The 26,567-nt window shown below is 38.0% G+C and overlaps 1 protein-coding gene across 3 annotated transcripts in view; it reads left to right on the plus strand.

Annotated features, from left to right (window-relative positions):
- The window catches only part of VPS13D (vacuolar protein sorting 13 homolog D), a 96,580-nt gene that overhangs the window by 11,606 nt on the left and 58,407 nt on the right, over positions 1 to 26,567 (plus strand). For 2 of the 3 annotated variants that reach the window (XR_009933917.1, XM_062507744.1), the window contains exons 16-39: positions 153 to 323; positions 1,517 to 1,647; positions 2,020 to 2,152; positions 2,736 to 4,958; positions 5,310 to 5,461; positions 6,205 to 7,269; positions 7,995 to 8,085; positions 8,626 to 8,752; positions 9,662 to 9,842; positions 10,892 to 11,074; positions 13,704 to 13,923; positions 14,369 to 14,579; positions 14,709 to 14,880; positions 15,204 to 15,316; positions 15,867 to 16,076; positions 18,014 to 18,279; positions 18,447 to 18,580; positions 18,862 to 19,017; positions 19,603 to 19,825; positions 20,142 to 20,216; positions 20,925 to 21,131; positions 21,566 to 21,655; positions 22,676 to 22,816; positions 24,001 to 24,123. Coding sequence is in view for 2 of the 3 variants with exons in the window: in XM_062507744.1 (XP_062363728.1) it covers positions 153 to 323; positions 1,517 to 1,647; positions 2,020 to 2,152; positions 2,736 to 4,958; positions 5,310 to 5,461; positions 6,205 to 7,269; positions 7,995 to 8,085; positions 8,626 to 8,752; positions 9,662 to 9,842; positions 10,892 to 11,074; positions 13,704 to 13,923; positions 14,369 to 14,579; positions 14,709 to 14,880; positions 15,204 to 15,316; positions 15,867 to 16,076; positions 18,014 to 18,279; positions 18,447 to 18,580; positions 18,862 to 19,017; positions 19,603 to 19,825; positions 20,142 to 20,216; positions 20,925 to 21,131; positions 21,566 to 21,655; positions 22,676 to 22,816; positions 24,001 to 24,123 (6,798 nt within the window). In the remaining variant the exon portion in view is untranslated. The remainder of the gene's footprint in view (positions 1 to 152; positions 324 to 1,516; positions 1,648 to 2,019; positions 2,153 to 2,735; positions 4,959 to 5,309; positions 5,462 to 6,204; positions 7,270 to 7,994; positions 8,086 to 8,625; positions 8,753 to 9,661; positions 9,843 to 10,891; positions 11,075 to 13,703; positions 13,924 to 14,368; positions 14,580 to 14,708; positions 14,881 to 15,203; positions 15,317 to 15,866; positions 16,077 to 18,013; positions 18,280 to 18,446; positions 18,581 to 18,861; positions 19,018 to 19,602; positions 19,826 to 20,141; positions 20,217 to 20,924; positions 21,132 to 21,565; positions 21,656 to 22,675; positions 22,817 to 24,000; positions 24,124 to 26,567) is intronic. The other variant, XM_062507745.1, reaches the window with a different exon arrangement.

Genomic DNA, 26,567 nt, shown 5'->3' on the forward strand with positions numbered 1-26,567 from the left:
CCTTTTTTGTTACTGAAGAATTCTTAGACATTTCCCAGTAGTACGAGTTAAAAATCAGTTATTAAATTCTTTGGGAGTTGTTTTTTCTTTTGTCTTATTTGTTTGTTTCAGGATTTTTTGCAGCTGCTTTTTGTAAGTTGTTTTTTATTCAGTTGCAGATCCTGATGCCCCAGTATTTGAGATGCTTTATGAAAGAAATCCAATTCACAGCACTTTTGAGAGGCGCCTGGAAGTCAGTACCAGACCTCTAAATATTATTTACAATCCACAAGCCATTAAGAAAGTAGCTGACTTCTTCTACAAGGGAAGGGTTCATGCCTCAGGTTAACCTTTAATGTGTTTTTTTGGTGTGGTTGGGTTTTGTTGGTGGAACTACATCTTTTCTTGTCTTTAATTTTTATTTTCATTCTTAGGAATATAAAGCACTAATGAAAGAATCTTTACTTTAAGTTCAGATTTTGTAATACTCCACATCTTGTCTGGAGGGTTTTGTTCCTTTGTTTGTTTTGTTATTTGTTTAATTGAATCAGGGATTTTGCTTAGCAGACTCCTGCAACTTCTGCTCTAAAATTGCAAGTTACTGTTATGCCCAGTGGTGGATGTGCATATCCCCTAAATTAAAAGCACAAATAAGTAGAGGATTTAGAGACATGGCAGAGTTCCTGTAATCTGTTCTGGAAATTGATGGAGTCTTTTTGAGAGGGCAATTAAAAGAATATTTCTATGGTAATGGTACAGAGGAAATAGTATTCTAATTCCTGTTGTATTTTTTTGTTGATGAGATTAAGGCTGCCCTTTGTAAAAGCTTCTTGAGGTACCTTGATTTTTAGATTTGAACACACTGGTTATTTAAATTTCTAAGTGCAGTAAGATTTAGGGTTCTGGTACCTAAGCATGTAGCACTATAAAGTGACCACATTGCAGTTTTGGTTATTCAGTTTCTGAGGAGATGAGAGGTGACAGTAGGTAACATCAGGAACGTGAAAATATTCTTGAAATACCAGTTGTTTTTTTGCTGATTATGGTAAAAGCCAAAATATTCAAATTACTTTGTGTAAAGGTATGTGTGACACCTTTTCTCACAAGGTGAGAATATCCCATAAATACTCAAGTTTAAAAGAAACAGGCCAACCAAGCAAACAAGAAACCACTGTCTACATATGTGCATCTTAATGTTTAGTCAGAATTTCCTCTGTGGCCATACTTAGCACCCGTTCTGTCTTACTCAAATTTAATTACTCAAGCTGAAGGTCTGTGAGATAAAGACCAGAAAATGGATTGGGAAGTATTTTTTAAGTGGGATTATTTGTTTTGTGCTTGAATATTTCCTTTTCACTGTGCAGCAGTCTGGTGAACAGGCACAGATAGTGACTTTTACCTGTTGTGTTTTCCTGTTCTGTATTTTACTGCTAAAATTTAAAATAAATATTTTTATCTTTTTTTCTTCCATTTTTTCTTCTGATTCAATAAAGTGTGAACAGAGTTATACCTAGTCAGTTTTCTCTCTCTTTTGCAGGTTTTGGTTATCAGTCTGAGTTAGAGGCAAGAGTGGCTGAAGCTGCCAGAAGACAGTACAACAAGCTGAAAATGCAGACAAAAGCTGAGATCAGACAAACGATCGATCGTTTATTAGTTGGAGACTTCATTGTAAGTTTTTGCCCCCAAAATGTTTATGTAGACTTTCAGCCTTTTGGTTTAGGACTTGGAGCTCTAAAGAGTGAGGTTTGTTGTTTGTGTGATGTTCTCTGTGAGCAGGAAGAGAGTTTTCCAGGAAGTGTTGTGGAGTCCTTTTGCTGTCAGTCAGTCCAGGCTTGAGGTGCAGGACATGTTTTCACCTGCTGAAAATGTTTTTTTGACTGTGATGGGAGTCTGTGGTTTAACAAGGTACCAAACCTGAGTGTGGCTGGAGTTTGTGACAGTCAGTTCATCAGGAGAAAAAGTGGCTATTAGATGTTTCACATGGCTTTGTTTTTGGTTTGTTTACTTGTGTGCTATTATATCTTCCTTCTTAACTTTCAGGAAAACAGCAAAAGCTGGACCGTGTGCCTTGATATCTCTGCCCCTCAGGTGATCTTTCCTGATGATTTTAAATTTGCGGATCCCGTGTTAGTTGTTGTAGATCTGGGAAGAATATTACTCACAAATTCTCAAGGTATGGTCTAGAATTATTGCAGCTTTGCTTTTCTTTCCATGTTCTTTAAGAAAGTGAGAGCTTTAGAAAAAAAGGGTAAAAAAAAAGTACAGGAAAGTTTTGGGGGTGTTCCTGCTTTGTAAAATAGAAAAAAATCCTTAAGATAATAAAATGAAAGTTAATATTAGGCAATAAAGCCAGTTGGACAAAACCTTCTGATGATAAAAATAAAAATACTGTAGTTAAGTAGCACTTACATTTCATTTGGTTTTGAGGATCAGAAGAATTGTGTGGGCAGAGTAATGGGTTCATTTTTTGACAAGTTGGTCAAAAGTAGATCTTGCAGTAAGTGGGTTAAAAATGAGACAATAGTGTCTTTTAATACCTTCTATACCACTGTCAGTTGTGACTGACACCTTTGTGAATGTAGAAGTATAGTAGGTTTCTTGTTGATGAGAAAGGAAGTGACAGTGGAAGGAGGCAAGGACATTTTTTGTGTTAAAAAAGTAGGACTTCAGACAGGATGATCAGATAATCATAGGAAACATCTGAGGAGTGGGGAGAATACTTACGTTTGTTTGTTTACTGTTTTTTTAATTCACAGAAGACTCTAAGAGGAGTGCAGGTGCCATTTCTTCAGAAGACAATGAATTGAGTGATGAGGAATATAAAACACCTCTTGCAACTCCTCCCAATACTCCACCACCAGAATCCAACACGCATAGTGGCATCAAAATGTCTGAATTTACTGGACTAGAAATAAGTGAAGAGCAGCTACAGGCACACTTAATGAGTAAAAAAATGTATGAGAGATACACACTTTCTTTTATGGACCTTCAGATCATGGTGGGCCGAGTGAAAGACAACTGGAAACATGTTCAGGATAGTGATGTGGGTCCAACTCATGTGGTAGAAAAATTCAACGTTCACCTGCAGCTGGAGCGCAGACTGATATACACATCTGACCCAAAATACCCAGGAGCTGTCTTGTCTGGCAACTTGCCAGACTTGAAAATTCACATCAATGAAGACAAAATCCTGGCTCTGAAGAACTGTTTGACACAGCTGAGTACATCTGAAGCTAAGTCTTCAGATGCCCTACATTTAGGGAGGGACAAGATTTTTGCAGAGGTAGACCAGTTTGGCAGTTTGCACGATTCTGTAATGAATCTAACACAGAGTGTTGTCATGCTTGAGCAGCACACCCGGGAAGTTCTTGTTGAATCCCAGCTGCTTTTGGCTGAGTTCAAAGTAAACTGTATGCAGTTGGGTGTTGAGAGTAATGGGCGGTACATCTCTGTGCTCAAGGTTTTTGGCACCAATGCCCATTTTGTGAAAAGGCCTTATGATGCAGAGGTGTCCCTGACTGTCCATGGCCTGTTACTAGTTGATACTATGCAAACATATGGAACAGATTTTGATCTCCTGATGGCTTCTCATAAGAACCTGAGCTTTGATGTGCCAACAGGAAGCCTTCGAGACAGCAGGGCTCAGTCCCCAGTTTCTGGACCACAAGATGCATGTCACATTAATGCTGCTGGTTTGACAGGGAGATGCACTACCGCCTCCAACATCTCACCTGGTAACAATGGCAAAGATCAAGAGTCCTTGATAAAACTGGAGTATCAGTTTGTGAGTGCAGAATGCCCATCAATGAACTTGGATAGCAGTCTGCAGGTGATCTCTGTACAGGTGAACAACCTGGATATCATCCTTAACCCAGAGACTATTGTTGAACTGATTGGGTTTCTCCAGAAATCCTTCCCCAAGGAGAAAGAAGATTCTAGCCCTCAGCCTTTAATAGCTGACTTGGAGAGAGGTTGGAGGGAGCAAGAAACATTCCAGTCTACTTACGCACAGAACACAGAGGTAGCAGTTGATATTCACTGGTTAAATGTACTCCTCCTCAGGACAGTTGGCATGACAAATGGAGAAAAATACGGCAGAAAAATTGCGACAGCCAGTATTGGTGGCACCAAAGTCAATGTCTCCATGTGTAGTAAGCTGGATGTGCATGGCTCTCTTGGATTCCTTCACCTTATGGATCTGACCCAAGACAATGTAAAGAACCAATACGTGGTGAGCATAGGGAACACAGGGAGATATGAAAATCTCACTGGCAATGTGAATTTCTTTGAATCTTTATTCTTTAGGCTTGATGATGGAAATAGCCTTCCAGATGCTCTAAGTTTCACTTTCACAGAAAAGTCAAAAGAGGAATGTTCTCTCAACCTCAAAATGGCCTCCTTGCACTACAACCACTCAGCCAAATTTTTGAAAGAACTGACTTTGTCCATGGATGAGCTGGAAGAGAATTTCCGCAGCATGTTGAAAAGTGCAGCTTCAAAAGTTACAACAGTCTTGGCAACTAAAACTGCTGAATACAGTGAAATGGTTTCTTTGTTTGATACCATACCACGATCAAGAGATGTTGCCAGTGCAGAAGATAACGAAGGCGATGCATTTGGATCACAGTCCCTCAAAGCTGATACTATCAAGCTTATATTAAATGTAAACATTGAATCACCAATTGTCTCCATACCTCGAAAGCCCGGTAGCTCTGAACTGCTTGTAGGTCATTTAGGACAAATATCTATTCAGAATTTTGTACCAGGAGAAGATGAGTCTACAAGTGACAGGCTGCAAGTTGAAATTAAAGATATTAAGATGTATTCATTAAATAGTAGTCAATTTACAAACAAGAAGGAGCCTGCAAGTGAGATACCCCATGGGCCACATTCTTCATCAGGTCCTGCCAGCATTAACAGCCAGGAAGAATCTCATTTTACTCGTCATTACTTCTTTGAATCATTACATAAAGGCCACGGTATGTTAATCAGAGGAGTCTTAATTATTATAATGTGGGTAGTATATGTGTTTAAAATGTGTATTGACCATGATTGTATATTCTGCTTCACCCATCTTACAGAAATGCATTGGCCTGTTTTAATGACAATGGGCTAGTTATTGTATTTATATACATCTTTTGTCTCCTAAGAAAGAACTGAATGGTGCCTTTTAGGCAGAAATTTAGCAAAACATAACCATACAACCTCAGTCCTCCATTGCTCAGATTCTGAGCAAGTTCAGTAGCTACTGTGTTATCTCTTCCGTAAGTATTTGTGGGCTAATCAGTTCATTTGCTCTAGTGTTGTTTTAATTTCACTTTCTCTTAAAGCTTTCCACATTCTGAATAACACCACCATCCAATTTAAATTGGAAAAGATACCACTAGAAAAAGATTTGGATTTAACTTTTCCTCTGTGTAATGAAGACTTTGGAATATCAAGCATTATGAAGATTGAAGGGAAATTTGTGAACCCACTTCAGGTACAGAAATGTAGTATTTCCACTATCAATATAAAAATACTTCCCTGCATAGAATATAAGTATTTTTCAGGCCAGTATCTTCAGGTTTAATGCGTTGGTAGTTTAGAAATCAGATCCTTATACACATGGTTCGAAGAGACGGTGTTAAGTCCTAATAATAATAATAATGACCAATATTTAACCTTGTCTGGGGACGTTTTTGATGCCTTTTATGAATTAGCATAACTTTTGCTTATCTTGAACACAGAAGGAAAAGTAAATGTGTTAATATCCAAATAAGTTTATTTGCAGTTTTAGTTGAAACTAAGAATTAAAATGTCATTACCTTGAAAAACCTGTGCAAGAGCAAACGTTTTAAATAGAGAAAACTGAAACTTCTAACACTTGGGAGACAAACCAGGATGGCTGAGTAGAATGCTTATTTCATATATTACTGGGTAAGCTCAAGTGGTGAATTACTTTTAACTAACTCTGTGTGGTTGGTGTTTGCCCAGGAATACAAGGTATCCTGTTCTAGGGTCCCATCCCCTGTGTTGGTGGTCCCACCCCTGTTCTGGGTGGTGTCATCTTGCAGAACTAATACAGAAGAAGTGTTTTGCTTCAGTTTTGCATAATTTTTTTCTTGAATGAACTTAAAATTTGTGTGGTTTGGAATTACACTTGCAAGTTTTAGAATAAATGTATCGATTCCATTCACTTAGAGATCTCCTATGTGATGATTGTTTCTTTGTTCTACATTGTAGGTGGTGTTAGCAAAACATGTATATGAACAAGTCCTTCAGACTCTGGATAATTTAATTTGCAGTGAAGATTTGAACAGATTTTCAACCACTTCTGTATCTCCAACTGGTCTTAGTTCTCCTTCAGAGAACCACTTCAACTTCAGAGAACCTACTTCATCACTTCATAGTACAGGCACAGAATTCTTGAGTGAACGGAAGGAAAATGGCTTATTCAGCCACTCTAGTTTTAATTCTGTTCCAAACAAGCCCTTAGCTATCAGGGAAACAAAATCCTTTACTCAGATTCAAGCAAACTTTCACATTTCAGAGCTCCAGGTTCAGTTAAGTGGTGATCTCACACTTGGGGCACAAGGTCTTGTCAGCCTCAAGTTTCAGGATTTTGATGTTGAATTTGCCAAAGATCACCCTCAAACCTTGTCCATTCAGATTGCCTTGCGTTCCCTGCTGATGGAAGATCTCCTGGAAAAGAAACCAGACTCTAAGTATAAGAACCTCATGGTGTCCCGTGGAGCACCCAAACCCTCCAGTTTAGCACATAAAGAGTATCTTTCACAGTCCTGTCCCTCAGTATCCAATGCAGAATATCCAGATATGCCACGTTCCCTCCCTTCCCATATGGAAGAAGCACCTAATGTCTTTCAGCTGTACCAAAGACCAGTTTGTGCCTCCCGTAAGAAGCAAAAAGAAGATGGTGATTCTGAGTATCCTCTGACTCCACCTCCTTCTCCATCAGCAGACAGATCCAAGTTGCCCTGTGGAAAAAGTAACTTTGATGATTCATTAGTTCATATCAATATATTTCTAGTGGATAGGAAACATCCTGAATTTTCTTCTCGCTATAACAAAATTAACCGTAGTGTAGATGTTGATTTTAACTGTCTAGATGTGTTAATAACTTTGCAAACTTGGGTAGTGATACTGGATTTCTTTGGGATTGGATCCACTGCTGATAACCATGCTATGAAGCCGCAGCCTGAAGATACTCAGCAGACAATCAAAGCAGAAATAAATTCCTTGTCAGCTTCTCAAGCCCAAGAGCCTGTAAACACTAAGCTGGATCTAAAGGTATACTTGAGATGCAAAACAGTAATTGGGTTGTCTGTCGTAAAACATCTGGTTTATAGAAACCTAAGGTGACATTTACATCATGTGTTTTATATTCTAGTGGGGAGCGTACATAAATGCAGAAACTGATGTAAAATGTGTAGATGTAGTTAAAAAAATGGAGTTACAGAAAAGCAGAACAGTTGCAAAATGCTTGGCTCCCTTGCTCTGTGTTCCTCTCTTTAAACTTCAGTATTAAATACCTAACATGCTGCAATTGGCACCATCCTGTTCCAGGTACTATGGAGTTTATTTATGCAAAAAGTCTAGATTTTATAAATATATATACATATATGTTTATACGTATATGTATAAACATGTTTTTAAAAAACACATGATGTATGTGTGTATAATATAGTCTTTGCCCAGAGGCCCTGCAGTCTAACTTACATGTGACAAATCCTGAAAGAGAAGAAAATGAAGGTAACAGTGCTGGGATTTGTTCTTGGCCAATGATCACTGACCTTCACTGAGTGATCAATGTTCTTTGATCATTCTGAATTGCTCAGAGATCCATTCACGTGCAGACAAGGCAGTAAAAATGTTCTCCTTCAGGGTCTCCCAATCAGATAATTGTTTGCCATTCATGTGTTGCAGTGCAATTGTCTTGGAAAAAAGCTAAAAAAGATGTTCAAGCTCTGAAGTCATGTTTCCCATACCAATTTGTTCCTGTTTTGTTTGACCAGGTCCATTCTTTATCCTTAGTCCTGAATAAGACAACCAGTGAGCTTGCTAAAGCCAGTGTGACAAAACTTGCAGCTCACTTGGAAGTGATTGGTGAGTAGATTGAAGGGCTCAGATTGTTTGCAGTTTAAAATAAAATGAAGTGTGCACTGGAATTATGATTTTAAATATTTTTATTTTGGTGCTCATTGGGTTTTTGTGTGTTTTTTCTGGGCAAAATGTACATTCTCCTCCCAGTGCTTCTTCCTTTGCTTTTTTAGGGTTGATTTTAAATCATGGCATCCCTCCCAGTTGTCAAACCTTTAATCATTTTAGCTGTGATTTCAATACTTCACTTTCACAGAGCAGAAAAATAGTTTTTATTACTATTCTAGAGGACAAAATGGTGTTGTATCAAAGTTTCACAAATCAAAGAGGTGTGATCACATGGTACGTGTAAAGCCTAGAGTAATGTGTGGGTTAATACAATCTTTGTAGCAGAAACACATAATTTTCTTTGAACATAGGTTTAATGTTTAATTGAATTGACTTATTTAATTACTTGTAATGAGGCTATCCCACTAATAGAAACGTTTGGGGTTTAGTAACTGATCTGTGTTTGAGGATCCTGATTGTCTGTCCTTCGTTTTGCAGAGGGAGATTTAGCCTTGCAGGGAAGTATTGGAAGTCTGTCCTTAAGTGATCTTACATCTCATGGAGAATTTTACAGAGAACGTTTCACTACAAGTGGAGAAGAGGCACTCATTTTTCAAATCTTTAAGTATGAATTTAAACTTTTTGTTACTCAATATTAAATTCCAACCCCCCCAAAAAAACTCCCAAAAGTCAAACAAATGCAGAAAACCCAAGCCCACAGCTGTCAGGACTGCATGATTCTGCTTAGGCCTCTTGGGACTTAAGTGTGACTTAAAATATTTTCAGTTATAAATTTAAGATTTTTAACTTTGTCTTGCAATGTACATAGAAATGGAAAAGGAAAATTAGTTTCTTATTTCTCTCTAAAGCTGTTCTTGAAAGTGTTTACATGGTAGTTTGTTCTTAGCTAAAACAGCTTTTTTTGAAAGTTGGAAGAGATTTTCAGCTCATGAAATAGATTTTTCGTTGCTCCTTCATTTTGGAATAGGGGGTTTGCTTTTGTCATAATGTATATTTGAATTTCTTTGTTATGTTTTAAGGACTAGATCTTGTCCTGTGATGTTTCCTGGTTTCCCATTAATCAGATTAGAAATTACCCAATAACGTTATGGAACTAATTTCAGATATGACAGCACACTGACTCAGAATTAAAAGCACACATTATCCTGCAGTGGAGTAGTTACCTTAAAAGCCACTGTTCTTATGTAAAATCACTAAAGGTGTAGCTTTGATTACACCTCATTACTGCTGATATAAAAGCAACAAAGGTGTAATGCAGAGATTAAAAGTACATTCCACATGCAGAGTTTTCCTGTTTGCTTAATTAAAACTCAGCAGCACTTAAACATACAAAATTTAGAAGTAATTAATACAAACCCCATTTTTCGTGTCGCCAACTGAAACAGTGTTAATTGCACGCTGCGTTAGATCAGTTAAATCCTCTATGTTACTATTTTGACTGGAGCAGAATGTCTCATGCTGCTTCCCAGATGTAGCTAAGATTGGTGGATTTGCCTTGGACCCCTTCTCTCAGGTACGGGAGGCCGGACCCTGTGCTGCACAGGGAGTGTGACGTGCGAGTGACCCTGCGCATGGCCTCTGTCCAGTACGTGCACACCCAGCGCTTCCAGGCCGAGGTGGTGTCCTTCATCCAGCATTTCACTCAGCTCCAGGATGTCCTGGGGAGGCAGAGAGCAGCAATTGAAGGACAAACAGTAAGTCTGAGCCCTTTTTCTCTTCTTCCCCAGCCTGTTTCTTGCAGTTGAAATGGAATATGTAATTTACGTTAATGTATCAACTCAAGTGAGTTGAAATTGTGGGAGGTTGTAGAGTTTTGCTGTTGGTAGAGATTTCTCAGGTTCATCTTGTAGTCAAGAGACCTTAATTAGGACCATTGTGCTGCTTTTTGAAAGTGCAGAATACCAAATTTGCACATTCCTTAAAACTTCAGCACCTGGTTTCTGCAGGATGCACTGGACAGAAAGGGTCAAGGTGTTACCTTGTCTTATTCTCCACTATCCACTAGGTAATAATAATACCTGAATTATGAGAGCCAAGTGAGAAGTTCTGTTCCACTCAGGTGTGTGTCTCTGATTTAGTATGATGGCTGATAGGGTGAGAGAAGCAGAACTTCTGCATGGTAGAGTGTATGAATATACAGATTGTAGGGCAAGATAGAGTGCATCAGTATAGAGTGTACAGAGCATGGTCGAGTGTTTCAATGATCAGGACAGCCGTAGACCACATGACCTAATGTGGGAGTAATTAATATAGTCAACAGTCTTCTTTTAATAGAAGCTTCTCTTAATTGAAGGAGAAACAGTGAATACTTGGATATTAAAATACTTCATTGCGCATCAGGAAGTTTGAATCTGATTTTGAAACATCTCTTCTAAATGTTTTTTCTTTTCGCAAATAATTTTTCTTAAGTGATTCATTACCTAGTGAGCTGAGCTGTGTGTGTTCTGCCTCTTAGTCCAGGGCTGAAAGGGCATGTCTCTTTTGAGTGCTGCACCTCTTACACAGGTTTTTCCTGTTTGCATCATAATATTTTTAATGAGCCTTTATTCTCTGCCTAAAACAAGAGTTTGAGGGGTTTTTGTTGGTTGCTTTGTTGTTTCTTGTTTGGTATAAATTCTTACTGTATCTTGATTTTGTAAATCAAGGGGTAATGATCCTGGGTTCAGTACTAACCAGTAGGAAATAATCACCTACTTCCTGGAATTTTTGTAATTATTTTTTTAATGATTTTTTCCTCTTCCAGGTGAGAGATAAAGCCCAGCGAGCTTCCCGAGTTCTTCTTGATATTGAGGCTGGGGCTCCTGTTCTGCTTATACCTGAGAGCTCCAAGTCTAACAGTCTTATTGTAGCTAATCTGGGAAAACTGAAAGTGAAGAACAGGTTCTTGTTTGCAGGAATGCCAGGAACCTTTTCATTAAAGAACAAGGTAGGAGCATTGCTTCTTAATTTAGCAGCTTGTAGTTTTGCTAGTTTTTGTGTGTTTTATTTCTAAAACAAAATTTAAATGATTCTTGTATTTTACTTTATATATTGACTTTGTAGTTCTAGTAATGAGAGTCTGTGTCACTGTACTGGCAAATCTTACAGATTTGCCTTGCTGCTGATTGTGCTGCACTGCCCTTCCTGTCTTGAGCTTAACTGTCTGAGGCATTGGGGCAGAGGGGAGGCTGAACTGAGTGTTTTGAGAGAACAGAGGGAATAAAGGAAGCTGAACTCACTCCAGCTGTTCTGGTGAGGAAGCAGGACCCAACCTGAATGTGGGACCAGGATAGGCTTTCAGCTCACCCTGTTTGGTTACTCCAGCTGTTCACCACTCAAAATTTCCACAGTGTGAGCAGCAGGTAACAGGGGTCTGTGCTGGCTGAGACTTGCTCTAACACACTGGAGAACAGAATTGGGTTTATTTTTTTCTCTCCTCTCAGTGAAGCTGTGTGTGTGTAGTTGCTTTGATGAGGTGATACCTTGGGAAAGGTTTCCAGTGGCTGTACATGTGGCAAAGCACAGGACAGGAGTAGCTGGTGCTCTTCTTGAGAGATGCAGCTACAAAATTTGGGGTAAGAAAGATCCATCTTCATCCTTCCTGGATGGCTTTCTGTATCTAACCCATTCAACAAAGTAGGGAGTTGTCTGGGAACTCCCTAATTCCATTTTGAAGGGGTTAGAAGTTAGATGGACTAAATGACTACAGTGGATTTGTGGTGTGTCTGTTGCCTTCATCTGATTGAAACCTGCCTGTGTCTTTGCCATAAGGAAGTAGTAGACTGTGATGTTGGGCTGTTTCCTGTACCATAATGTGTTGATACAAGTACAGGTTTGTAAGCAGTAGATTCTTAAATTAACATTATAGCTTTCTTAAAGTGTGCACAATAATTTTATTTCAGCCTAGAAATACTGTGTTATATAGCACTATAGAAATGTAGGTGTTTGAAATGGGATTAGGTTGGGTTTGGCTTTTTTTTTGTTGGTTTTGTTTTCATTTTTCCTCTGTCCTGTGTTTATTTTTGAGGATCGGATTTTACAAGGCAATGCATACAAGGATCCTGTTTTATTTGAGGTATTTCACATCTTTATAGCAGTGTTCAGGTGCTCCTCATTCATTCTATGACAAAGAAAGTATTCTTCTGGAATTCAGCACTTCAAAAAGCTGCTTCATTTATTCAAAATGATGTTTCTGTTCTGAAGGTTTTGCTGAATTCTTATAAGAATTGGATGTAAAGTTTTTGTGGTGTGCTATTTATGCATGTCTGAGGAGCTGCTAATTTGGATTTAATTGTATAAATTCATAGATTTATAGATGATGTGATGATTTTCCTTTGCATGTGCTTCTCAGTCTTTTCTTTCCAGTATGAAGTTGAATGTTAATGTCCTCAATTTTTTTTTCTTAAAATCCTTGATTGTGTTTACAATTAATTTTTTCCAATTTTTTCTAATATTTAAAAAACATGTAAAGCAAGAAAATATTAACAATTAAAACCAGAAAGGGAAGTTTATGATAGGGATTGGTGTGACATCAGAAAGTGGATACAGAGGGAAGATGGAAAATTACAGTACCAATACAGGAGTCAGGGGCAAAGTGAGCAGTCTTGGAGTAAGGGCTGAGTAGATCACTAAAGATGATTGCTGCCTGCATGGGACATGAGGTTAATTAATTGAAAGGATTGACAGATTAATCCCAAAATCGGCTTTGGGGTATAAAGGTGGTGTGTAAACCTCTTCCATAAGACAAATCAGTGGTTGGGGCCCTTCCATCACAGAAGGCTGTCAGATTGGTCAGGCAGGATTTTTGGGAAAAGAAATTTCTAATTTTGATGTGACTCTTTTTGTAGTGAAATTTGCAAGTTTTTGATGGGAGACAGCTCATGGATTTCCACTGTATATGTGGTAGTGGGGAGATGTCTAAAATATGTTACGTCAATGCAAATGAACTTTTCTTTTTTTACCTATGAGGAATTTACCACTAAGAGTATGGATTGATCCAACCTTAAACTGCAGGAGAATTTTGGGACACATTTTGGTGTGAGAATTGAAGTATTCAAAATGCATAAAATGTGGATGTGTAGAAGTGTTAGTTCACATATTGTAATAAAATACAAAGTTGCTGACATGATCTTGCAGAAATAATGGCATATGTTTTTTTCATCACCTGAAAAACTGTTTTAAATATTTAACAGTCTTTATTCTGCAGAAATATTTAGTATCATGTCAGTCTTACCCTACATTTTGGTATTAATTTCATTTACATGAGAATTTTTTGGTTTTATGCAAAACCCTCTGCTTTTTAATGAGTTTCTCATTGAGAAGATTCCACAGCTTTTTGAGGAAGGTTGCTGAAATAAACTTTTTTACATAGAAAATGTTCTCATCAGCTGTTAAGGCTATAGGAGAGAAGTTTCACCATTTTTCTACAGCAGAAGATACTGGAATTCCAGTAACATACTTTCTACAACAGAAGATATTGGCATTCCAATAATTTGCTGCAGCTTAAACCTTGGTGGATTGGTTCCTTAGAATTTAAGTTAAAAATCTTACGTTAATTACAAACTTTCTCTCATTAGCAGGATTCAGTTCAATTTTCCCCTCCTACGGGAACCCCAAAACACAGTGTGAAGAAAACAAGTGCTGATGAGTCCAAATTAGCAATGGAAGGATTGGTCATGAAAAAATCATCAGGATCAAACCTTTCTAGGCTGAAGAATGAATCTGCAGTGAGCACATTGAGCAAGCAGCAAGGGCAGCCATCAAAGCTGCCTGTTGTCCCAAACCCTGAGAGCCCAGGTATGTGAAAGCAGCAGGAGCCCTATGGAATAGTACAGTGACATACTGCTGTTATCTTATGTGACACTGAAAAAGTGTGAGGTTCTGGGTCTGGAGACTGTAGATTGGAGAAGAAATGACTTCTGAGCTTTAAGGACTGATTTTTGGAGCATAAAGGATTAGGGAGTTGTAGTTCAGTTTCTGGAAGAACAGTCCTGCAAATTGGGTCCGTTTTGAGATGCATATTGCACACATCAGAGGGGTGTACTTGGACTCCTAATTAGGAATTTACATTTACCTGTGAATGAGCTTGGTATCCAGTAGTTACAGGTAGTGATTAACATGAATGAAAAAAAAGTGGAATAAAATAAAAAGTAAATTAAATTTCTTTTTAAAAGTAGGTTGCATTAGTTTTGCACAGATGCTATTTTTCTTCCTTAATGTTTTATCTCCTGTGTACTTGCAGAGGATCACATCTGCCTCTTAGACTGCATTGTGGTTGATCTGCAGGACATGGACATCTTTGCTGCTGAAAGATACCAGAGAGATTATTCCAAGGCTGTGGAAGATACCAGTGCAGATTTGAGCTTTCCATCCTACTTGGTGAGGCAGACAGGAGGGAGCCTGCTGACAGAACCCTTCAGACTGAAGCTAAAAGTAGAGAGAAACTTGGACAAGTGAGTTTAAACAGGCTCACTTTATGCTGTCTCTTAGAGCAGTGCTTTAGATGCCTTTTGTTGTATCCTGAAGGTCTTGCCTGCTGTGTTGGAGCTCCTGGAAGTGCTGAGGTTTCCTCTTTGTTGCAGGGAGCTGAGTCACGCTGTTGCAGACATTTCAATCCACGGCAGCCTGTCCTCAGTGCACTGCTCTCTGGATCTGAACAAGTACAAACTGATCCGTGGGCTGCTGGAGAACAACCTTGGGGAGCCCATCGAGGAGTTCATGCGCCCTTATGACTTGCAGGATCCAAGAATTCTTGTAAGAGGATCTATGTGCAGCTGAAGTTCTCTCGAAATGTCTTGGTGGGGGTGTGGGTTGCTGATTTTGCTGATGGCAGCAGTATTTTAAGGACAAAAAAATCTCTAGACCAGTACTGTGAAAATGGATTAATGGTAATTTTCAGGTTAAAGGCCACAGTGTTGTGAAATGTAACATTTCCCCAGTAATGGTTGATGAAACTCTTTGGAGAAGAAGGACACCACACACAAAAGCTGTTTACATTTTTCTGAAACACAGTTTAATTCAGAGATGATAGTTAAACAGATGCTCTGAAAAAGAATGTTGGTGTTTTCCATTTTCAGACAGTTTTGAGTGGAGAAGTGTATACTTCCATGTCATTCCTCATTGACATGGTTAATGTGAGCCTGGAACTGATGGATCCAAAGGGAAAAGATGGATGCAGCTCTTTAGCCAGGTATGAATTCTTTTCTATTACTGAATACCTTATCCTAAATACTATACTCACGTCAAAGATACAGGACAGCAATTGAAATAATATGTGGAATTGCAGTTTAATAGTGCAGTGAAATGGAATTTCTTAATTATAGTCCAGACTGAGAGTTTGAGCTTCTCTGAAAGATGAAAGGGAATGACACTGTTCAAAAGGTAGACTGTTTTTCCAGTTGTCCTTGAAATGACAGTCCAGTAATCAGTGCACTTGCCCAAGAGAAATAGTATTTTAATTAAAAAGCCGTACAAGGGAAGGTTAAAAAAGCAGATTTCTGCTATATTGGCTTGTTGAGTTTTGTTTTTTTTTAATCCAGAAGGTTTTAAATCAGTGGAAAATATTATTATATTTAGTATAGGTCTATTTTCTATCTCTATGACATGGGACATGATTGTAGTTTTAGAAAATACCTAATTGAAAGATTTCAAAGTATGCCATACTTGTAAAATAAGTGACTCCAAGGAATAAGTAATCTGTAAGTCTCTTTGGTGTGTTGTTTTGCTTTTTATTCTCCCAGGTTTGATTTTAAGAAATCCAAGTTGCTTTTTGAAAGCTCTTCAAATGGAACAAAGTCTGTAAATCTGGTCTCTCATTCCATGATGGCCTTTGACACTCGTTATGCTGGACAGAAATATGCTACAGGCCCCCCAAATGTCTTCAGCTGCATCTTTCAGTCATCAAAGAACAACAGTAGCCCAGGAGCAATCCAGATTGAATTGCATTTCAGGTTGGTAATTCTGGGATTTGTTTGTTTTTAATAATGACATAATCAGTATTGTCCTGGTTTTAATACACCTCTTATTATTGGGGCCATTGTATGTCTGTATGTATGGGGTGATCAGTGGTACTTGACAGATTGAAATCTGCAGTTGTTAATTCCCTGGAAGTTGTTGGATTTTTTTTTTCTTTTTCTCTTGTTGCATTAAAATTTAGGTTTGAATGTGTAATGGATCAGATGAAGGCTTGACCTATTAAAATCAGTAGTGCTTAAAGCTTGATAAGTCTGGCCTGTCACTTGTATGTGTGCATAAAACCAGTTTGTAGAATTTTTAATATAAGATGCACAAAAGCTGTTTCCCAGCAGGTGTCACACGTGGTTTTCTGAGAGCATCAAATACATACAGAAATGGCCTCTTGTGAAAACAATCTCTGTATTCTCTTCTATGTTCTGTCCTACCCTGTTTGTTTTTTCTTACCTATTTTTATCTAATTTAGTATTGAAATTTGGAATATTAAGTATGATGTCAGTATTTACCTGTATCACCATGGTCTTTTTTTGAGGAATGTTAACTACCAAAAAAGAGGGTGAAGTGAGATGACTAGAGGTGTTGCTTTCACTTCTGATCAGATTTGCTGACCAAGCTCAGATTTCTCATCATATAAGTATGATGCTTTCTGAAACAGTTGCAGGAGTAACGTAGAGGAAAAAGATTGTGAATTATTTTGGACCAGTAGAAAATTTTGGAGACATTTGTTCATAAAAACCAGCTAAAGAAACCTGTCGATTGAGTGACTTTTTTAAAAAAGATTTGCGTGCTGCATTATTGGTTTTAGGTACCAAAAAATGTGTTCAGAAAGAAGTCAGTATTTCAATTTGAATAAAACTAAAATGGGATTTACTAAGAAATACACCCTAAAAAAGCCCCAGATGGTTTTCACAGAACTGTTGAGTCAGTAGGCAGCTAGATTAGACACAGTTAGTGAGTTTGCACAGTACAGCCTAATCTGGTTTATGAGTGAGAGTTTCAGGAATCTTCTTCCCAACTGTTGTAATTTTAAATTTCAGCCGCAGCAGCATGTGGTCTGTTTTTAGTGGTGAGAGCATCCTTGGCAGTAGATGTAAGGGCTGGCAGAACTCAGTGGTAGTGTTGTACTGGCTGGTGCCTCTTGAAATATCCTGGAGAGCCAGGGAGGGTTATAGGCTTTTGCTGTTGGAAGCAGCACAGGCAGAGCCTGCTCCCCACTAAGGCATCACAGTTCTTTGGAGATTTTATAGTTCACAGTGTGCTGGATTTATGAAAATGGTTTCATGGTATTTAAGCACTTAGATGATTTTCCAGTTAGCATGATCAAATGTAACTGGTATTCCAGATCACGAAGCCAAACACTTTATCTGTCCTAGCCAGATCTCCAGAATGGGATGCTGGGAGCTCAGACATTTTTTCTGAATGACAAAGCAGCTTCCTGTGCTGCAAAATGCTGTCAGGGTGTGAGGGGAAATTCATGTTATACCTCTTACCTTGGATCCAGATCTGAGTTTCACATGCAGAATGTTAGGTTTGATACCCAACAGACATAAAATGATAATTAAAAAAGGTTTTGAAATTTGATATTTTGAAAATTAATATTAATATTGTAAGTGTGTTAAAGGAGCTTTTATCAATTTCCTGTCAAGCCATTTTTCAGTTCATCTCTTGTACCATCATGGCTTAGAATTTGTGCAGTTAAGTAAAGTCTGCTGGGGTTCTGTGGGTACAGCAAATTGTTGAATTTCAATCTGTTTAAATATATATATTTATGTATTTTAGAGGCCTGACTATGTAAGCTAAGTGTATCCCTATAAAATGCCATGTAATTCTTACTAGATCCTGATAATTTTCAGCATGATTTTAAATATCGTATCGGGCTGTAAAGTTCACCTGTGAACTTCTTTCTTTTTAAAAGGTCTACTAAGGATTCCTCCAGTTTCACAGTTGTTCTGAACAATCTTCGTGTATTCCTGATATTTGACTGGTTGTCACTGGTTCATGACTTTCTGTACACTCCTGGAGACAGCAGAAAGAGAGAACATCCCCATTCATCCCGACAGCGACCCTGCATCAGTGACACAACTGTTGTTCCCAAAACTGTGAAAAGTGGAGTAGTCACCAAACGTTCCTCGCTCCCTGTGACAGCAGAAAAACAGCTGGAAGTCAAGATAAATGTGACAGGTAAATGTGCCATGCTCTGGTGCTTTTTAGGAGTTTTTCTCATTAAAAGCCATGTGCTGCTATAAAATCAGGAAACCTGCTGCAAATGCTTAAATACCTGAATGATATTGCCAACTGCCCTGTTAGCTGTCTTTTTTTTTTTTTTTTTTTTTTTTTTTTTGGTTAAGGAACTGAATTTGTGGTTGTTGAAGACATGTCCTGCTTTGATACCAATGCAATTATTCTGAAGGGAACCACTGTTCTCACTTACAAGCCCAAGCTGTTAGATCGTCCTTTCTCTGGCAGTTTGTCTGACATTGAGGTAAGAAAAAGAAATTTGCTTCTGTTTAATGTCTAACATTAGAGGAGTTTTGTGAAGATACTTTACTGTTAATATATATACAGAAGGAATAGCCCACAGATGCTTTTTGAAGTTTGTCGGTTTCTCATCAAATGCTCTCATTTTACAGCAGTTTTCAGAATAGTTTAATATTGTTTCTGTTAAAACATTGTAAGACATGACTGTAGTCTCAAAATATTGCTAATTTTTACCAGACCTGTTCTCTCAGTTCATAATTTTTAAAAATAATTTGCAATTTTTAGGTGTTTTCGTGCCGGTTAGGAAATGAGCAAGAGACTGCACTGTCAATTATTGATCCACTACAGATTCATATGGAACTTATTGGGAATTCTTCTTACCCAAGAGGTTCAGGACTGCTGGATGCTTTCAATAGTGAAGATTTTCCTCCTATTCTAGAGGTAATATTAAAGGCCAGGATAAAATTGTAATGCAGTAGAGAATACGAGCAGAGATATTTTTGTGCCCAAGGATTCAGTAGAAGACTCTCAAATGCATAAGAAGAGAATCAGTAATTTTTTTCCTGAAATGGAAAAGGAAAAGAAAGAAGCATGCAGAAAATGCTCTTAGTGGTAGTGAAAGAGTGGTTTATGGGATATGTTACAGAGATTAATAGTGGGGGAGAGAAATGGGCTGATTATGTAGGCTGATGATGTTAGATAGTTACTAATACCTGAAAGAAAAATATTGTTTTCTATATTTTGCATTTCTAATTGTTAGGACATATTGGAGGGGAATTGTATTTAAAGACTTTTTTACCATTATATCAAATTAAAACTTTTTTTCCCTGAGATGAGATGCTTTTGGTTGTTGGTAAATAATAACAAGTTTGATAATTTTATTACTGGATCTTTAAAACAGCCTGGTGATCAGATTTTAACACTAAATTTTGTCTTCTTTTGCGAAAAGCTTTATTAATATCTGAACTACTTAAGAAAAACGTGTAGAAAATGCAAGTGAATCTTATATTCTGATTTTTGATTTAGATTCAGCTGCAAGCACTGGATATCAGACTGTCCTACAATGATGTTCAACTCTTCTTGGCGATTGCAAAGTCAATTCCCCAACAGACAAGTGCAGCTCTGCCTGACTCAGCTGCCTCAAGTGCTGGGAATGCTGCTGACCCCTCCAGTTCAGCACTGGGGAATGAGACCTCCTTGGCACATGAAGCCAGAGATGGATCCAAACGAGTGCTGGATCCTGTTCTTGGTATGTTTTTCACTGTTGGAGTGAAGCCATTTTTTATATTTAAAGGAGGTTTCTACAAGGTGAAGCTAATCTGTATGCTTAACACAAAAGATGTTTGTATCTTCATGGTGTAAGACACTCTGTTGGTTAGAACCTAGTAATTGTCCTGATGATATTATAAAAAAATGTAAAAACAGGGCTGAATTGTGTGCTTTTTCTACAGTTGCAGTCTTAAACAAACAAATCCCCATTTTTCATACAGATGTATCTTGATTTTAGAAATGAAAACAAGTAGATAACTGTCAAGGATTAATGCTTGTTTAACTGCTAATTCCAGAAGTCCAGCTGGCTCGCCTCCAGGAGCTGGGATTCAGTCTGGAAGATTGTCGTAAAGCTCTTTTGATCTGCCAAGGTAACATCAGATATTCTTAGCAGGGGTTTGAACATTGTTCATATTACCTTAATTGCAATTAAGTAAAGCCTTTAGACTCTCAGGTGGCCATGCACAGGGACTGGTTCCTTCTGTAGAGCATCATGGGCTCTGTGCTGGACTGTAGTCTTAAACATTCTTCCTGGTCTGCTACTGTGTCAAATCCACCACCCAAGGATTCTTTTGCCCTTTGGGATGTCATGTGTAGGGTGTTTGAGTGTATTTTTGTTTGGGAGTTTTAGTTGTGTTCTGGTTGGTAATATTTTTGGTGCACCAGTTTCTTACTATTACACATCCCTTCCTCTTGAGAGCATGTGTTTTCATGTCTCCCTTTAAAAATCGTATTTATCTAGTTCTGCATGCAGTACATGAAAAGAAGACAAAGCTTTGGCACAAGTGATTCTTTTTTACTTTAGCATCTTCATGCTTCCCACCTTACCTGTAGGCATGGATAATGCTACAGATTTTTATTACACCTGTGAAACTTCAAAACACATTTCTTACTCTTAGGATATACCAATGTTTTTATAATCTTCTCATATTTATGTTACAAAACAGAGCATATTCAAGGTACTACTGAGACTATTTTCTTAAGAGAGAGGGAATTAGTTTGCTTCTATCTGATTTTTGCTAAGTATACGTCTTTGAGAAAGTAGGTGATGATTGATTGGTTGTTTGCCTGTATCTAAGGTGACTTGAAGAAAGCAGCAAGTTGGTTGTTTAAGAATGCTGAACCTCTGAAATCAGTTTCCCAGACCTCTTCTGGTCGAGATAGCCAGGGGATTGTGCCTTTCCAGTTCATCTCTGGAGTGCAAATAAAGGCAGAAAGTGTCTGCATCTGCTTTATAGATGACTGCATGGACTGTGACGTTCCCCTGGCAGAATTAACCTTTTCATGTGAGTATCTGGTTCTGCCTTGGCATAAAATGACTGTTAGTTCTGGGGGTGCTCAACACCATGCTCTTGTTGTCAGGACTTGTCAAATTTCAACTGACAGTGTCTTGATGGTGGTTGTGTGGGATATTTGGGGTTCCTTTTTCTTTATTTCTGTTTGGTTTAAGTTTTGATTTTAAGATTACAGTCTTTGTAGGGTTAAGATTCTAGTTTCCCCTTTTTACATCACGTAACAAATGAAATCTGAATCCTAGGGAGGCTCTGTATTGTAAGGTGTGGCTATCTGGAAGTGTTATTTGAAGAGTATTATGATAGGCTTTTTGTACCATTTCAGTTTAAAAGACAAGACAAAACCTTCCATTGGTTACTGGACAGTTCCCAAAATCAGGAAGCTTGATTGTTTTGCATTAGTTTAAATTTCTTTTTTTTCCCCACAGGTTTAAATTTTCTCCAGCATTTGAGAACCAGCCCTGAGGGCTACGCTCATTTTACCCTCTCTGGAGATTATTACAACCGTGAGCTTTCAGGTGAAATACCTTGGGGGTTGTTGTTTTCTTATTTAAGTTTAGGAAACAGCCTTTCTTACTACAGCAGCCTGAAGTTCACCCACTATGAAATGCCTCTAAGGGAATAGGGAAAAGTTGAATTTTGGGACTCTGTGTGTGTAAGACAGTGTGATCCTAGACAAGATATCCTGATTTGAGGTCAGTTGGAGGGATGTGGGAAGTGGAGATTTTGCTGATGTGAGAGTGGCACTCAAGTTTTCAAATGGAATTGCATAAAAAGGTTATCCAGCAAAATAACAATTTCATAACAAGCTGTCTCTACATTCTTTTCTCTCTTCACTTTAATTATTTGATACATTCAGTTTATTACATATTTCAGGAAGGAAAAGCATGTGAGGGCAGGTGATCAGCCTGAAGACAAAGGATTAACCTAAGAAGACCATCACAATTTATGTTTTCAATACAAAAAAGCAAGTTAGGCCTCAGTACAGGCCAGATACTGACAAAAGAAGTAATCTAGTTGTATGTTTTTTTTAACTTAGGAACTAAATTCTCTGTTACTTTACTGGTGACAAGCACTCAGGAATTACCTGTCAATAACAAAGTTTTGGTTTTTTTTTGTTTTAAAAAATACTTTGTTTTTAAAAATATGTTGGGTGGTTTTTTTAATATCTTCTAGACCTTTATCTTTTAAGATACCTAATAATAGCCAAATTAAAGTATAATTGTGTGAAAATCATTGTCATAGCCATTTGAGAGACCTTAATTCCAGATAGCTTAACTATAGAGCTGTAATTGCCTTCTAGTGCTTTAATTGGATCTAAGATATTTCTGCAAGACCCTACATATATGGTCTAAATGGAGGAGCTGGACCAAATTTTTAATAGGTATTAAATGAAATCTGTAGGCTCGCAGCTTCCTCTTGAACACAGATTAAAAGTAAAGGATCTAATTATGAAAGTTTCATTATTAAATACATAAAGAGCATTCCGGCGTGGTGTCCATGTGTGTAGCAGAGGTGATGGTTTGTGTTTCTCTCAGGTTGGGAGCCCTTTATTGAGCCCTGGCCGTGTTCAGTGTCCTGGCAGCAGCAAGCCTCGAGCCGCCTGCACCCTTCCCGCCTGAAGCTGGAAGTGAAGGCCAGACCACGCCTGGATTTAAACATCACCTCTGTTCTCATAGGTATGTGGGAATATTCCCTGAGAGCAGCACTCTGCAGTCTGGTTTTCACTACTGGAAGTGACAGACATCTCTAATTAAAGTGCTGCTGGAGGGTGCAGGATTGGCCCAGGTCCCTCCGTGCTTTCCAGGATGCTGTACCAGGTGTGAGTTTAGGCAGCCTATGTTCAATCAGATGTTGTGAAAGTGTAAAGACATGAGCTGCATATGTTAGAGGTTAGTAGGAATTCTTTCTCTGGTCATATGAATTCTATCAAATTTGTATGTTATTTGAAATTTATTTTTAATCAGAAACAGGCTTTCATTTGAGGCTTTCTCTGCTTCAGAGGGATTAAAAATATTTTGATCAGCTCATTATTTTTCAGTGCATTGACAGGTGTAGTGGGGAGCTACTCGTTTAAGTTCTTTGGTCTCTGAGCACCTGAGCTGTCGATTCCCACCTCTGGAAATTAAAATGTTTTGTTCATCGTTAACTCCAGTTTCATGTGAGCTTCTGCAGTGTGGAGCTCTAATTGTGTGCCTTTCCCAGGAATATTGATGCTCATTCAGAATTATTTGATGGGCACAAAAAAAAAAGCCAGCAGCTGAGCTTGTAGATGGTACAGAAAAACCTTCCTTCATCCTTTCTCCCACAAAGAGAAACCCAGGGGGTTGACAGAAAGAAGGGGAGCAAAGGTGGCAGGAGGAGAAGCAAATCAGTGTTTCCAAAGATTATGCTTTTTTAAAGCAGTGATCATAAGTAGTGAGGTTGGTTTGTGATTAATATTGTGCCAGAGGACTAAATTGGTGTCTTAGTATTTATGCAGGAATGTGCATGTGGTTCTTAAAAAGAAGCAAACCCCCAAACCCCTAGGAAGTACTTCTAACATGAAAATATTTAAGGTTAATTGCCTCGGCAGGGAGAGCTCTTAGATTGACAAAGGAGTATCTTAAGAACATGAAATTCCACTGAAAGTTTTTTTAAAAAATAAAATCTGAGGGGTATATTTTTTTTAAAGACACTGCTGTGATTTTATGAGCTGTTGTTTGTCTTCAACTTATGTAAGGGACTCACAGAAAAAACAGTGAAGTGAAACTTCTGCTGTTAAAGCGGAGTAACTTGAGTGTGATGAATTTAACACACTTTTCAATGACTTTGTTTACTGCCACCTTGGAGACATTGACTGTCTGTGCTTACATTCCTCTAGAGCAATACACATGTACCAAGCAGTCCTGGATGGAAGATTACTGTAAACAGGACAAAGAAGTGAATGTAATCAGCTCAGAAGACTGGATGGGTTCTTCAGTGGATCCCCCATGTTTTGGGCAGAGTATGTTGGTCATTAATCACACTTTATTTGAAACAGTCCTGACACACATGGTCATCTGTCTAATGTATTGCAAACATAAGTATTTTGGCTTCACAGAATACAGTGATTTGTTAGAGATGTTTGGCAAAAAAAAAATACAAAAAAGCTGTTTTCTGTTCAATTATGTTCAATTCTTTTAAAACAAAAAGCTTTCTGGCTGCTTAGCTTTGAGAAAGAGCTTTGCACTGCTAGTTCTGCTTCCTTTCTGTCTGCCACTCATGTCAAGGATTAAATCAGTGTTGAGTTTGGACTGTGTGCAGTTCAGAGAGGATCTTTTTCTTTCTGTACTCCAAAGATCTAAATAACTGAGTTCCTGGAAAAAAATACTGTTCTCTTGGTGAAAGAATCCCCTGAGTAATAGCTCTCGATACGTGGCAGATCTTTTCAGCTTATTTTCTCCCAGAGTTCCTTCTGAAAGGAATTTTATCAATTCAAATGCCAGCTTAGTGTAAGCAAATGGCTAGAGACTTGTACTTGCATGATGTGGATCTTCCCTTATGCATGCAGGGGAAGATCTGCCTGTATTTGTGTGGATTTTCTTACCTGCTAACTTTGTCTTTCCTGTCTGCCAGGCCTTCCTCTTGTCTACCTTAGAACTAGGAGTACAGCCAGTTTGACTAACCTAGAGCATCAGATCTATGCTAGAGGTACTGTACAGCACACAGACATCAAAAGGTGGTTTTCTTCTTTGGAAGGCTCTTACACAGTAAATACTGTGCTGTATGTGGGACTTGCTGGTGGATTGGGCTCTATATTTAAAAATAATCAAAACCCAAAAAACCGTCAAGCCAAATAACACAACAGCTACTTTTCTTTTAATGTGCTAAATTTAGTATTTCATCCTGTCATTCTCTGGGGCCTTCAGGAAAGAATGGAGAAATATAACCCCATGTAGGAAAATTCCCTTTTTGAGGAAGGTTATGTGAATTGTTGACTATTCAGTGCCCCTATTCTAGAGGGACAGTACAGTGGGGTTAAAAATAGTGTAATAATATCACAATATTCAATGTATATTCTAAAATATCCACCATATGTTCAATAAATATGATTTAGTGTATTTAGTGTATTTTATTTTATTTAGTGTATTTAGCCTGATTTAGTGTATTTAGGTACATTAAACTTTCAGATGCCTTCAGAAGCACAGGCTGTTTTCAGTAAGCCTTAGGAAGTAAAGCATTCCTAATACATAATTTGTTAATTTGTTTGGGTTCTATTTGACAGGATAGGTTTTGGGCAAAACCATGCAGAAGACAAACAGCACACTTCATAAATACATAGCCCTGTAGAAAAGCTAATGGATGGGAGGACAGAAAACTGTAGAAATCTACATCTGTTTCCTGTTTGAGTGCCATTAGAAATATTTTCTCTGAGTTTTTAAAAAAACAACAAAATTGAAAATTTTGGATTTATTTTTCTGAAATATTTTTTCTGTTTATTTTTTTTCTCCCAAAAATCAAACAGGCAGCAAAACATCTAATATTAATTGCTTTGCTTTTAGTAGGGGTTGCAGCTAAATTACTAAATTACTTAAGAAAAAATCCTCCTGGTAATGATAGTCTATTTTTTTTCCAGGCAGTAGTCTCAAAATGGAACTTTTACATTTCTTTTGAAAATCAGGCCATGGTCCCAAAAATTCTTTTTTTAGAAGTCTCCAAAGATAAATTTGCAATAGATTGAACACCAGAGTAAAAGTTCATTTGGCTTCTGATCTAGTTTTGTAGAACCTGGGTTAGCCAAAAAGTTACATAAAGTGAAACTCAACACTAAAAACATTTACTTGCTTTTGGCAAAAATCAGAATTTTGATTTTCAAGGATTTAATCTTCTTGCTATTTAATTGGAAATAACTTTCTCAGTAAGCTTTAGATCAGATTTAAATCTCCATGGGCAACATGAGGGTACACAGGGATTTTTTGGTCTGACAGAAAGTCATCTGTCATGATCAGTAACCCCTTCAAAAACTTTCCTGCCCTCCCCACATCACCCCTGCTTGCCTCTGGAAACCTTTTGGAGTGACTTCAGATCAGGTCTGGGGAAGAGATTTCTGTCTTTCCTTTTCTTTAAGCTGCTGATTTATTGTGTGTGCCTTCTTTCCACTTTTCTCGTACCCAAGATGTGTGTATTGAGGTAGCAGCCATTTACCTTTCTTTTTAAGTAAGTTACTGGACTTTGACAGTAATTTACTATCCAAACTCAGTAAGTATTTTCACAGATTTTATGCACTGCTGTGTGGAAGATGAGAGTAACACTTGTGTGCCTGAAATTTGTGCTTGGAAAAAGTTGAACGTGAGAGGAGAAGTATCTTCTTCTGGTGTTTTGCTGTCCCAGAAGTTTAACAAAACCAGATTGACTTTGGTTGCTCTCAAATTATTTTCCATATTTCAGTAGACTTTATCCTGTACAGGA

Source organism: Cinclus cinclus, chromosome 23, assembly GCF_963662255.1.
Source record: "Cinclus cinclus chromosome 23, bCinCin1.1, whole genome shotgun sequence".
NCBI lineage: Eukaryota > Metazoa > Chordata > Aves > Passeriformes > Cinclidae > Cinclus > Cinclus cinclus.